Raw genomic sequence first — 14,523 nt, forward strand, 5'->3', positions numbered from 1 at the left:
ATGGCTCAGCAGAAAAAAGCACTGGCTGCCAGGCCTGATGGCGTGGTCTGATCCCTCCACCCACAGCCTAGAGGCAGAGAGAACTTGGGCAAGTTGTTCTTTGACCTTGTGCTTCCCCCTAACAAATTTAATTTTAAAGATTAAAAATAGAATTACATTGAGTTTATCAATAGCATCAGGTTGTTTAACAGAACGATCACCAGACTTGTTTACTTATAAAAAGAGTTGGTTTTTTTTGTTTTGTTTTTTGATCTCAGAAGTTCAACCAGGCAGACAGCGGTTACACTCGACAGAAGATGTTACACAGCACAACTTAATATTTCAAACGGACAAGAAATTAGTATCAGAACAGTGTCTCAGGATGAAGTCTGAGTGGAGTTTCCTCCCAGTACTTTGAGTTCTACAGATGTATCTAGAAAATTCACTATTGTGGAAAATGAAGACTTAGGTTAGATGGGGAGGGGAGGCCAAGGCCCTGGTGACTAATTGCTGTAACACTGTCCTTCTGGTGGCTGTGGCAGCTTCATGCTCTCTTTTGACATCATCAAGAGTCGAAGTTCCTGCAGGATGACTTTGATGCTGTAGGAATTCTGCCACTTGGCCAGCACTGCCGTGGCTCGTGGATCCACCACTCCATTTGAATTGCTCACACCACTCATATTGACTTTTGTTACAAATCTTACAGATGGGGGTGCTTCTGGGTATTTAGGTCCACATTCTATTTTAAGGCTGTATATTCGGTTTTCATAAATTGTTCTTGGAGGCCCAATTATCATCCCTGTCCATCTTGTGAGTGTCATGTCTTCATCGTCATCTAGACCCCAGCTAACTGTGCTGTCGCCTACTCCTTTCTGGCCTTCTTCCAGCTCTTCCAACAGTCGGAAATTTCAAGAGACTTTTACTCCCGAGCCTGTGGTGGCTGCCATCTTGCATCGCTGTCGCTCGAAGCCAAAAAGAGTTTTAAATTAAAAGGTAAGCCAGTTGGTGGTGGTGCCTCTCTTTAATCCCAGCACTTGGAAAGCAGAGGCAGGTAGATCTCTGAGTTCAAGGCCAGCCTGGTCTACAGAGGGAGTTTTAAGACAGCCATGGCTACACAGAGAAACCCTGTTTTGAAAAAGCAAAATAAAACAAAATATGAAAAAAAAAAGCCAGTCACGATGGTACACATGTTTAATCTCAGCACTTGGAAAGCAGAAAAGACCAAATCTCTGTGAGTTTGAGGCTAGCCTGGTCAATATAGCAATTTTTAAATGTTTAATGAGAATAATCTAGGTGTGCAGATGTTGTTTCTCAGTATAGTACTCAAAATCTGGTACCTGTCTATAATCCCAGTGTTATGCTCAGATCAAAAAGACTCCAAAGACCACCAGGAAACCAACCATGCATGCAAGAACAAAGAGCCTTTGTTGTGGGCTTAAGCTCGGACTCCCCACTGTCCAACCCAGTGGATCAGGGAGGGAGCCTCCGTAGCTGCAATGGTGGGTTTTTATTATGGTTTGAGCAAGGGACAGGACTTTTCAGTTCCATGCTTGGTTAGCATTTAGCAGAAGCAAGCTTGTCATCAACTGATCAGTTGGTGCTAATCTAGGGGATAAGGGGGAACTTCGTGAAGTGTCCAACTAACGAGGTATGCTCAGGTAACAAAAAGTGCCCAGGTAACAATATCATTTTGACCAGCTAAGCAAAGTTTTCCAGCTAACCTTTAATTTAATTGGTCAAGTGCTTGGGGACTTTTCAAGGTGGTTACTAGATTATTGTTTCTGATTTCCAGGGAGGTTATTATTATATCTCGTTTCCACAGGCCATAGTTTCATGTTCTGAGAAATAGAAACAGGGTCTAAGCAACTGTGGGAACATTACCAGGAAACAGAAACTCAGGCCTACAGTATCTTCTGAAGCCTGTCATGGTGACACAGCTGCTGCAACACAGCTGCTTGGGCCCTTCACTCAGCATTGGGGAAGCAGGAGAATTGATCACAAATTTCTTTTTCTTCCAACCTTCTTTCAGTCCTCCTGCATTTTTATCTGCCTTTTCTGGGTTAAGTGGACTGCAGGTGACTGATGTGCTAAGAAACTTAGTGTCCAAGTCTTCCATTCAGGGGTCTGGTGGAACTGCTAAACCCAGCAGCCTACAGAGCCAGAGCTGTGTTCTTATCTGACAAAGGCAATGTTTGGATCATTTGTTGTATCCTGCATAGATTTTTCTTTTTCAACCACCTGTAATTTCAGGGATAGAAACCAGGTGTTATTAATTTTCTCTCATCCTGCAGACCTACAATCTACAATATATACACTTTGGGGACCAGTCTGGAACTTCTATCACTTGAACCAAGATAATTTGTATAAGCACAAAGAGAGAGGGAGGCATAGAATGGGCCAGGAGAATTCAGAAAAACAGAACAAGAGAAGTATCTGTCAGCAATTGCTTTGATTTTCTTTTTTTTTTGTGTGTGTGTGTGTGTTTTTTTTCAAGACAGGGTTTTTTTTTGTGCAGCCTTGGCTTGTCCTGGACTGGCTTTGTAAACCAGGCTGGCCTTGAACTCATAGAGATTCACCTGCCTCTGCCTCACAAGTGCTGGGGTTTACAGGCCTGAGCCACCACAAAACCAAGCTGCTTTGATTTCCTTGAACAAATCAGATAATGTAACTTGAGTTCTCACGCTTTGGGCCTTTGTTATTTCCTGAGATTGATAGGTACACAGATGCAGATGCTCGCATCCAAAACTTTGGAGATTAGCTTGGTTGCGGATGCTGTACTTAGGGTATACTTATGTGTCTAACGAGCCTCTGAAGTAAGGAAACACTCTGAAGTCTGACAACCTCTCCTCCAGAGTGGATTTGATCCCAAATCATTGTACAGTTCCTATACAACAAGGAATTGTGAGACAGGAGTGGCAGCCCATGCCTTTAATCCCAGCACTCTGGAGGCAAGGCCAACCTGGTCTACCTACAGAGTTTCAGGTCAGCCAAAACTGCATAGAGAGACACTGTCTCAAAAAAAAAAAAAAAAAACAAGGAATTGGGTCAGCTCAACCTAGTCTTGTAGCTGGTCATGGTGGTGCATGCCTTTAAGCCCAGCATTTGGGAGGCAGAAGCAGGTGGATCTCTGTGAGTTAAAGGCCAGCCTGGTCTACAAAATCTAGGATGGCTAGAGCTACACAGAGAAACCCTGTCTGAAAACAACAACAAAAATGTGGTTCTTCTCCTACCTGAGGAGTTGTCTCCCAGCAGCCCACAAAGTCAAGAGGGCCACAAGACAAGGAGTATGTCTGGAAAGGCTGGCAAGCACTGTACAGAGATCAAACACTCTGGGAACCACTTCAGGGAGCTTGTTTAACTTTCATTCCAGAGAACAAAGTTTATATACCCCTTGGGAAGGGGGGGGGATCGCAGGATAGGTGTACAGAATTGGTTGGAACTAGGCACTTCAAGGATGCTTGATTTGCAGAAAACATCTGAAGGGGTACACAGTACCTAATTATCCTATAGGTGCAGGGAGGGACAGCTAGCAGGGAGCCTTGTCAAAGGCCATGTATCAAATGTAGTTAGGGGCATCTGTCTAGAGACACTCTCCAGATGAAGTCAGGCAGAAAGCAGGAGGTCCTGCTTGGGAGAGGGAGTCCTGAACCTTAATGCCAAGCTCAGAATGGCTATCCAGACTGGGAGGACTGCAGCCTCAAACAGCAGGGTCCTTCCAACAATAAAAACAAACAAACAAACAAACAAACAACAAATGAAACAAAACAAAAACTCTAGCCTTGTCCCTTCTTTCATTTTTTCCTTTCTCCATTTTTTTCTTTCTAGGGCTGAGCTCGAACTCAAGTCCTCAAGAATGCTAGATGAACACACTTCTATTGAGCTGTGTTTTCTCTGAAAAAAAAAAAAAAAAAAAAAAAAAAAACCAGAACCAAAAACCAAAGGTTCCAAAACTCCGTCCAGTCTTTCTTGAACCAAGTGGGTCATTTCTGAAGATAGTGACGCACATGACGGATGGTTGGGACTTGAGGCAGACTGCTGATGATGGAGAAAGGAAGGTGGCAGAAGGAACCGGAACGCAGACTTTAGTGGGGCATACTAGGTAGGAGGAGGAAATGACAAGTCTGCTTAGGTTGGGCTAGCTGAGTGTACAGCCACCAGGCAGGAGCTCAGGAACATGGAATGCAAGACTTCTGGGAACCTGAGAGGGTGGTGCGCAGAGGCAGTGGGGGAGAGGCTCTGTCGTTTTACCTGTTCCTGCCAAGCTTACTGCCAAAAGCTGAGTCACTATCTTCTGGAATACTCTTTCCATTGGGAACTGGCCCAGCACGGGGAGAGAAAAGTATGTGCATGGAGTTCCCCTCCTTTTCTATATCACTGTAGCATGGGGGAGAAGGGGCACTACAGAATCAGGGGTACCTACTCTTAAAGGTGCTGATAACACAAGTGTCTTGGAAAACAGAGAGCACCAACAAAGGCTAGCATTATTACTCAGAACCTCCTGGGAATTATCTCCTCTCATTCAGGACCTTCTGTACCAGTGGTTCTCAACTTTCCTAATGCTGTTACCCTTTAATACAGTTCCTCATGTTGTGGTGACCATAAACTTTTCTTTGTTGCTACCTCATAACTGTAATTGTGCTACTGTTTTGAATCTTAATGTAAAGACCTGTGTTTTCTGATGGTCTTAAGCGGCCCCTCTGAAAGGGGTCCTGACCCTCAGGTTGAGAAACACTGTTCTATTCTGTGATAATGCCTTTAGGAACTGGTGATGACCTAGGATGACTCTCTTCCCGTTCCTCGGGCCATGTGTTGCTTAACAGTCTAAGTGTTTGGCTTCTTACGTTGGAGGCATGAATGCATGGCAGAGGCATTTCCCTTGTCTTGTTTTGTATTAGCAGTCAGCCTTTTTTTCCTCCCCACCCACTGCCTGCCTGAGTCAGGGTATATGAACCCTCCTCTCACAGATACTTCTGTCCTGACCGCCCACAAAACAGCTTCCCTACACTGCCAGAAACAATAAGGGGATTTGCAAACAAATACTTCTGACAACTGTTGTGAATTGAAACAGGGCTTCTATTAAAGGCGATGGATAGACCATTTTCTAAATGATTTTTTCTTTTGTATTCTCTATGTCTGTCTATCTCTTTTTCTTTCATAAACAGGGCCTTGCTATATAACCAAGGCTGGTCTCTAACTGCCTACATCCGCCTTCTGAATTCTACGATTATAGGTCTGCACCATCATTTCAGGTCTCTATCATGTCTCATTGAAGCACAGGACAATTTGTGGAAAAGCTGTTACAGTTCCAACCATGGGTGGCCACACCTAGCTTTTTTCTTGTGTGAGTGTTGGAGATTTCAACTCAGGTCCCTTGTTTTCACAGCAAGTGCTCTTATGCACTGAGCCATCTCCCCAGACCTTCTAAAGGAAGTCTTTGATCCATGTATGCTCTCAAAGAGAACCTTGGGACTCCAGCTGCTTGTCTTAGTTTACTGCTTCTTTGGTACCATAGGTAAGAAGTTTCCTCTGTCACATCACCTTCTTTCTCCAGGGGCCCCCAAACAGTAGAACAATAGGACATGGACTCAAACCTCTTCTCCCATTCTTTTTTCTTTTGAGACAGGATCTTGTGCACATACTGACTATGCAATCCAGGTTGGCCTGGAATTCAGGACAATTTTCCCATCTCAGCCTTCTGTTTTGGAATTACATGTGAACACCACCACACCTGGCAATCTTCCCTCTTTTTATATTATATCAGACATTTTGTAATAGAAGACACAAGCGTACAAAGGCCTTGTCAAAGTTACTGTTTTATTTCTGTGTTCTCTACATGACCAACTCCTCTTTCCTGAAGGCTTTATAGCTGTCATGTTTCATTCCTATTTTGTGGCTATAAATTATATTATTTATTTTTATTGGTTTTGATTTTTTGAGACAGGGTCTTATGGATCTCAGGATGGCTTCCAAATCATAGCTGAGGATGACCTTGAACTTCTTTAAAAATATCATGCATCGTGTTGTATTAGTTACTATTCTATTGTGGATAGACACCACACACCAGTCAAATCAACTTGTAAAACAAAAACAACTACTGACGGAGGGGCTTGCTTAGTCCATGGGCTTAGTCCATTTCCATTATCAGGAAGCATGGCAGCACACAGGTAGGCATGGTGCTGGATCGATAGCTGAGCGCTTACTTCTGATCCACAAGATGGAGGCAGAGAGAGAGATCAAGCCTAGGTTTGGCGAGAGCTTTTGAAAGCCCACCCTTGTGACATACATCCTCCACCAAGGCCGCCTCATCCTTCTTAAGCAGTCCACCAACTGGGAACCAAACATTCCCTGGCTAGCTTAGAACTCACGCTATAAACCTGACTAGCCCAGAACTCACAGAGAGCCATCTGCCTCTGCGTCTCAAGTGCTTGGCTGAAATGCAGGCACCCTATTAATCTTTTGTTGGTGGTATACTTTTATTTTTGTTGCTGTTGTTGGCTATTTTATTTTATTGGGGTTTCTTATATCTCTTTCTCCCTTCTCCACTTCAATCCCTTCCAACACCCCAACGCCAGGTAGGAGAAAATGAAGGTTACTGGGGAGAAGAGGCATAGGCCTCTTAGCTACTCCCAGTTGGTTAGGGTCATAGGGTTCCTTGGGGCATGTCCAATCTTCCTTTCATGATATCTCCAACTTCTATCTTATCAGGCCGAATTAACACCAACGGGGAGGAGGAGGGGGAAGTAGCAGCCCTCCACCCCACCCCTCTCTGTGCTCTGGCATTTATTTGTTCTCCAGAGTCCTCAGAACTAAACTGTCTATAGCTGGCAAAGATCATGCCCTTCTCAGAGCCTGCACAAGGCAAATAGTCGGCTGCTGTGGACGATCTGGAGCAGCCCCGTATCTCCCACCTGGGAGTTTTTAAAGACACCGAAACTTCTGCCACATTGCTTTTTTCTCTGTTTTGAATGTAGTAAATAGGGTTCTAAAGGAGCCTTTCTGTATTTGTACGCGTGTGTGGGTGCACACACATGCACGCGTGAGTGCATGTGCGAGCAGCGGCCACCTCAGCCTAACTGCCCCAGGCACTGGTAAACATTTTTTTCTCTCACTAGCCTGCCCCCCCTTAAGCCATAAGTCAGCTAGGCTGGCTGAGAGCCCAGGGAACCTGTCTCCATTTCCCAGCAGGGCTTCCAATAACAGAACCAACAATTCCAGATTTCTGCTTACTTCAAATTCTTGTTTCCAAGTTCCCATCAGTACTCCTCAGCCTTTGTTTTTCAGGTAAAAGGGGCCGGGTGGTGGTGTGGGCTGCTCTTCCAGAGGACCTGGGTTTGGTTCTCAGTACCCACATGGTGGCTCAGGACTGTTTATAACTACAATCCCAGGGGATTTTATGGTAATCTTCTGACTCCCATGAGCACCAGGCCTTCACTGTGGTGCCTGGACATACAGTCAAAACACTCATACACATAAATTTTTTTTAAAGGAACTAGAAACATGCCTACCTCGTATGCTTTAGAAGCATATCAGATAATCCACTTGATTACTTAGTATCATACCCAGCACAAACATTTTTCATATTTTTACTAGGTTTTCTGCGCTCACATTCTGAGTTTTCCTTAGTGCATTTTCTCTCCTTTCTCATAGCCACAGGCTATTTCATAACCCACAGACTCTAACACATCATTGAAGACAGTGGTTCTTAACTTGTGGGTTGCAAACCCTTTGGGAATGGTCAAACGACCCTTTCACAGGGTAGACAAAGACCATTGGAAAACACAGATATTTATATTACAATTCATAAAGGCAGCAAAGTTATAGCTATGAAGTAGCAACAAATAAATTTACGATGACTTGTGCTAGGAGCCATTGTTAGAATTCAAACCTGGGACAAATGGCTGAGGTGCCTATTTAATATATCAAAGAAGACCTGGCTACCAGGTTCTCCCAGCAACCCTAAGTCTCTGCCTGTTACAGAGCCCTCCAGGCTTGCATGACCGCACCTCCTACCCCAAACTTCTCCACCTGAGGGGCTGGGTTGCCCTTCACAGCTTCCTTTCCCTATATAATCCAACCATTTTGGTTACATGGCTCCTTTGTGTACTCATATATATATATATATATATATATATATAACTTATATATATATACATATAACTTATTTCATTATGTGTGCATTGATATGAGGTTGTCAGGTCCGTTGAATTGGAGTTACAGACAGCTATGAGCTGTGATATGGGTGCTGGGAATTGAACCTGGCTCCTCTGGAAGAGCAGACTGTTCTTAACCACTGGGCCATCTCTCTAGCCCTTATCTACACTTTTTTGGGCTCCCTGGCTGCTACACCTGATTCCCCTCTCTTCCCTTTCCTTTCCCCTCCCTCTCTCCCTCCATGGCCCAACTCAGTCTGGTCACATCCACTCTGGACTCTCCCAGATGTCCCTGCCTCTCCCTTTTATCTACATAACCTTTCTCCTCCACCATATCTAGGACCAGTCACGTTCCTTTCCTTTTTCTTTTTCCATTCAGTTGTGGCCTGTGTTTTGGTAGACCTGCCTGGGAAAGCAGCTGCACTGTATTGCTATAGCCTTAGGAAATTTAACCCTTAACTAAACAGAAGTCTCGTGAACTGAGTTGGAGAAATGGCTTTCCAGTAAAGGGCACTCATTGCTTTGGCAGAGGACACACGCGGTAGCTCACTCCAGTTCCTGTAGATCTGACCCCTGAAGGCAGCAGACATGGGTTTGTTACTGTTGTCAACTTGATAGAATCTAGAAACACCTAGAAGGCCCTCTGGGTACGCCTGTAGGGGGTTGTATTGGTTTAATTGATGTACGGACACCCATCTTTAATTGTGGGCTGTATGAATGGAGACAGCTGAGAACAAGCATGCACGATTCATCGCTCTTGGACGTAACTACCTTTAAAGTTCCTGCTGCTGCGACTGTTCCCCTGTGACGGATGTAATTTGTAGTTTTGAGCTGAAATTAACCTTTTTGCCTTTGCTTTTGTGGGTTATCACAGCAACGGGAAAAGAAATGGAAACACCCAGCAACCTCTTTTGGGACACCTCCACTTTCAGGGCCCTTACTCTATGGATAACCCAACTCCTTTAGGGATTACTGAGTTCTCTGAGCCGCTAAGTGGATCGTTCTTCCAGTTAGCAAGTAAGTCTTGATTGCCAGGCTCAGCCCTAAGTGTTGGCACAGGTCTATAATTCCAGCACTCAGGGTTCAGAGGCAGGAGAATCACGAGTTCCAAGCTAGGTCAAGGGGTACAGCAGAGAGAGCTCCAGGCCAGACTGGGCTATATAACTAGCCCTTTTTCAGAAAAACCAACAACCCCCAAAGCATAAAAGTCCTGCATTAAAAACAAACAAACAAACAAACAAAACAATCCAGGCATAGGCTGGAAAGATGGCTCAGAGGTTAAGAGCACTGGTTGCTCTTCCAGAGGTCTCGAGTTCAATTCCCAGCAACCACATGGGGGCTCACAACCATTTATGAGAACTGGTGCCTTCTTCTGGCCTGCAGACAGATATAATAAATCTTCCCCCCACAAAAAAAAAAATCAAATTAAGAAAATTCAGTCATTTAAGATGTTCCTTTCGCCTCCTCCCTTACTTGCTATAAACCCTCGTTTTTATGCGAAATTTAAACATTTAGAATTCTTTGCCAGGGCCTCGGTAACTAGGGAGATTCTCAATCAGAAGCTTCGCCATCGACTTCCGGTCTGCTCGTCACCTAGAAGGAGCGCGCGATCACCGGGTCCGCAGGGATCTGCCGCAGCGTCAGCCCGCGGCGCGCACTGCGGGCACCTTAAACGAACAGACCGAACGAATGAATGAATGGGCTAAGTCGGGGGCCGGCCTTTGTTACGTCGCCCACCGGCGCAGGCGTGGTCGCACGTACGCCGCTCAAGGAGGCCGGACTCCCAGTCGCACGCAGAGTCTGCAGCGGGCGAAGAAGCTCGGCGCCGCCTCGCGCCGCCTCCCCCCCAAGTCCCTGCCCCGCCGCGGAGCGTCACTTCCGCCACCCCCCGGCTGGGGTTGGGGCGGGGAGCGCGGGGGAGGGGGCCGCCAAGCCGGAGGGAAGGCCGCCTGAAGCCCGCTCCGAAGCAGGGACTACATTTCCCGAGGGGCCTCGGCGGCGGCGGCGGGCGCGGCCACGTCCCCCGGAAGTGGAGCCCGGGACTTCCACTCGTGCGTGAGGCGAGCGGAGCCGGAGACAAGAGCAGAGGCCGAACTCGGGATCTGACAAGATGGCCGGGCTGCCCCGCAGGATCATCAAGGTAACCGCCCGGGCGGGCTTCGGGCCTCCAGCTCTGCTCTCCTCCGCCAGCGCGCCAGGCCGCGCGGCCATCTGCTCTCCTCCGCAGCCGCCGAGAGGCCCGAGGCAGCGCGGAGACGGGTCTGGCCTCGGCGGCGAGGAAGTCGGGCGCTGAGGAGGGGGCGCCCCGGACACTTCCGGCCGCCTCGGAACGCCGGACCCCGGGGGCTCCCGGCCGCTGAGGCTGCGGCCAGCGAGGCCTGGCGGCTGCCCGGCCGGAGGGCGGGGCTGCGGGCCTGGGCTGTGGCGCGGGACCGGCGCGGGCCTCGGCGGTGTGTCTTCGCCCGCGGGGCGGGAATCGCGGCGTGGCCTGGGCTCTTGGGCGCGGGTTGGGGGCCAGGCCCGTCGCTCTGGCCCGGAGTCGCCTTCTCTGGCTCGGCCGGGGCGCTGGGCCGCGGCAGGCTCCGGTGCAGAATGAATGAACCGGCCCCGGGAGCCGGGCGGGGCCGCGCGTCCTGCAGCCGACCGCACATGCTCGCGCCGGCCGCTCGCACTCGGCGACGTCGGGGGTTCGGCGCCCGGTGGCCCTGGCTTCCGCGTTCGCTTCCCTGTGTTTCTGCTGGTTATCACCGCAAAGTGATTTGACTCTGCTTGGCGAACTCTTTGAGACTGTTTCCTGTTCGGAGGCGCCAGTTCAACGCAAGGCTGCTGGAGGGCCTCGGCTACGCGGATGACCTGTGAAATCGCTTGCCTGTCAGTTTTTGTGCGCCTCAGATATTAAGCAGCCCCGAGGCACAGTGCGAATACTGTGTTTTTGTAGGTACATATGGAACCATGAAAAAAACCCCAAACAAACCGCACTCGTATCGTGTTTTTCTAAGTCTTTACATAACACCACTGAGTCTTCAGACTCGATAGGTACTATAAACTAAACCCTAATGTTTTTTGGACATCTATTTTTATGAAGGGAATTGTCTAAAAAAAATCCGCTCTGCGCAGTGTGCCAGCGAAGTGCTCAAATTGGAGCTTCATTTTGCTTGCTGTGATCGGGTGAACGTGTATTTGTAGCAGTGTTCACTGGCAAAGTTTAAGGCGAGATTTGTACTAAGTAAATGGAGGGCCTTTTTGAAGGGCGTGGTATACCTTGTAGTCCCTTCAGGCAGTCCCAAATGTGTGTGAGGTTGGGGTGTCGTTGACAGAAAGGTGCTTGAATTCGAACAAGACCTTTTATAAGATTAAAAAATCTCAGGAGGGAAGAGTAAATTGTCAGTGAGCACTGGAGTAGTAACATGGACATTTATTGCTATGATATGACTCTCAGATCCTTTCCAAGTAGCTTTAATTGTTAGGTCGAGCCCTGGAAGGCCCTGACTACAGTTTGTGTGGTTGTGATAGAGACACATGCCCACTAGTGATCTTGGTATTCAGAATTCCATTTGAAAAATGGCTGCTTCCCACCACAGACCATTGAGTTTTTTATTTATTGTTACTTTGGTTATGAACTAAACATAGCAAAGACTGATACTATAATTATCTAAAATGCTCAGTAAACTAAACAGTTGGTGTAGTTTTTCGTTTTTTCTTAATTTTGAAGATTGATATTCTACAGTAATATGAAAGTCTTGGGTGGGAAAACAAATTCTGTGGACTACTGGTTATAACCTACACAAGTGGTTTATAAAGCAGAATGTTGAACTACACCTACTTCAATTCATTTGGTACACTATGCCTAACTATACATTCAGTGTTGCTTTTTTGCTATTTTAAAACAAGATAGCGGTAAACTCACGCTGTAATACATAATCTTAACTTCACAGTACTTTATAATAGTTATTATTAATTGGCTTTAGTATTTTTAGCTTTAAAGGACTTTTTTTAATCACTAGGGCAGATTAAGAGATCAGATTTTTTTTTTTTTACCTGTTTTTTGTATTAACAGTAAGATTTTTTTTTTTTTTTTTTTAGTGTTGGGAATTGAATTGAAATTAGTTAGGGCTTTATACATGCTATGCAAATGCTTTACCACTGACTAACACCCCAAGCAGAAAACATACATTAAAATTCATTTTAAAACTGGGTGGTGGTGGTGGTGCATGCCTTTAATCTGAGCACTCAGGAAGCAGAGACAGGTGGATTTCTGTGAGTTCAAGACCATTCTGGTCTATAGAGTGAGTTTCAGGACAGCTAGGGCTACACAGAGAAACCCCGTCTCAAGAAACAAACAAACAAAAAAACCTTTTTTCTTGTGTGTGTGGTGAAGTAACTTTAGGGCTGGAGTTGTGGCTCAGGTAGAGTACTTGCCTAGCATGCTTGAAACCCTGCTGAGTTTCATCCTCAACACTGCACATAAGCCAGTCATGTGCCATTTTATTTATTGAGACAGCGTTTCTCTGTAGTGCCGGCTGTGGTGGAACCTATTCTGTAGACGAGGTTGGCCTGGAACTCAGAAACCGCCCGCCTTTGCCTTTCTGGGTTGCTGCCTTTGCCTTTCTGGGTTGAAAGGTGTGTGCCACCACACCCGTCTCAGTCATAGAGTTACATATTTATAATGCCAGTGTGATAGAGGCAGAAGGGTTTGGAAGTTAATCATCTTTGGCTCTTGGGGGGGTGAGGCTGGCCTAGGACTGAGACCTTGTTTTATACAGGTTACTGCTATACAAGGGTCTGTGTGACTAGAACAGTGGGTGGGAGTAGTTGAGGACATAGGGACATAACATTCTATTGTGTTATTTCATTTCTTGGTAGCTGTTGGCTTTCAAAGGATGAGGCTTACTATTGATTATATTAATAATAACTTTTGTTTTGTTTTTAAATGAAACAAGACCTTACGGTGTAAATGTTGGCCTCAAACTCAGGTCTCCCTGCATCTGCCTTTGAGTTCTGGGATTTAAGGTGTACTACGCATCATACCATTACCGTATTTTGTCTCACAAATACTAAGTAGTTTAATTTAGACAGTTTGGTTTGGGCAGTCATTAAAATGGTGCTTTCTACCTCATGATGGTCATATTTGTGTTTGTTTTTTGTTTTTCGAGACAGGATTTCCCTATGAAGCCTTGTCTGTACTGGGTTCTTTTTGTAGATCAGGCTGGCTTTGAACTCACAGAGATCTGCCTGGCTCTGCCTCCCACTGTGCCAGCCATATTTTTTTCCTTTCTAAAGCCATTTGATCCTTAATGAAATTTTGTGAACTAGACATGTTTCACAGAATCGTGGCTGATTCAGATAAGACTTTTCTATGGTATTAACACTGTAGGTGTGACCTTCCTGTGTGTTATTTGGAAGTGACAGAAGGTATGTACCAATACCTTGATAATGATAAAGTGCAAGGCAACACCCTCCCCTTTTCATTTTAGGCAGGCTTTTACTTTGTAGCCTTAGTTGGCCTCAAAATGGTCTGCTTGCCTTTGCCTCCTGATTGCTGTTATTCTTAAAGGTTCATGCCTCCATACCCATATGAAATGACTTTTGAGTTACTGTTCATCCAGTTGCTACCCTCTCAGATTTCAGTGTTCAGTCCATTAGAAATTCCGGAGGCTCTACTTTCTATGTTGGGTACATTTTCCCATTTGAAGGAAGCCCCTGGTCAGTTCTGTCATTTGTTGCTTGGTCTGTTGCAGTAACTTGTCTGTAAGCAGCAGGCTATCTTTTAAAAGTGTTCTTTTTAAAGATACAGATCATGTTATTGTATTGCTAAAATCTACAGTGGTTATCATAATAAAATCTATAACATCTTGACAACCCCTTCTTCACCACAAAGCCCTACAGGTATTTGGAATTAGCTCTTGTACTTGACTGAGGCTATTTTCCTACAGTTACTGTGTTGGCTTTGCACCTTAGACAATGAATGGTTAAGCTTATTCCAGTCATGGGCTTCACTGCTGTGTGTTGGATTACTCATTTTGCTATTGTGTTTTGTTTTTTTTTTTTTCCTCACACGTCCTGGCCTTCTAGTGGTCTACCTTAATTGTCTTGTTTCTGTGTCCCCATAATCCCTCCTTTTTCACTGTACAGCATTTAACACTGCTTAAAGCTGTATTATGGCTTTGGGTAATCCTGGCATTGCTCATTAATGCCGAGAATCTTTGGCGCTTATGTGATACACTGAAATATTAATTGACATGAGATTTGGAAAAAGTTTTACAAGAGCTGTGATTCTGCATTATAATTTTATATTGTTAGTATGTTGAACAGCATTCATTTGATATCTCACATTTTCTTTATTCTTTGAACACAGGATTTTATGTGAACCAAGCTGGCCTCAGACTTTTGTAGC

General features: G+C 45.6%; 1 protein-coding gene and 1 pseudogene across 1 annotated transcript in view; one reads left to right on the plus strand and one right to left on the minus strand.

Annotated features, from left to right (window-relative positions):
- Window positions 1-309: 309 nt before the first annotated feature.
- LOC129691729 (ubiquitin-conjugating enzyme E2 variant 1-like) lies at window positions 310-926 on the minus strand (annotated as a pseudogene).
- Window positions 927-10,144: 9,218 nt separating this feature from the next.
- The window catches only part of Ube2n (ubiquitin conjugating enzyme E2 N), a 34,059-nt gene continuing 29,680 nt past the window's right edge, over window positions 10,145-14,523 (plus strand). Inside the window, exon 1 of the mRNA XM_055627924.1 lies at window positions 10,145-10,269. Coding sequence (XP_055483899.1) covers window positions 10,240-10,269 — 30 coding nt within the window. The 5' untranslated portion in view covers window positions 10,145-10,239. The remainder of the gene's footprint in view (window positions 10,270-14,523) is intronic.

This window comes from Psammomys obesus, unplaced genomic scaffold (assembly GCF_907164565.1).
Source record: "Psammomys obesus unplaced genomic scaffold, mPsaObe1.curated_primary_1811, whole genome shotgun sequence".
NCBI classification, from domain to species: domain Eukaryota; kingdom Metazoa; phylum Chordata; class Mammalia; order Rodentia; family Muridae; genus Psammomys; species Psammomys obesus.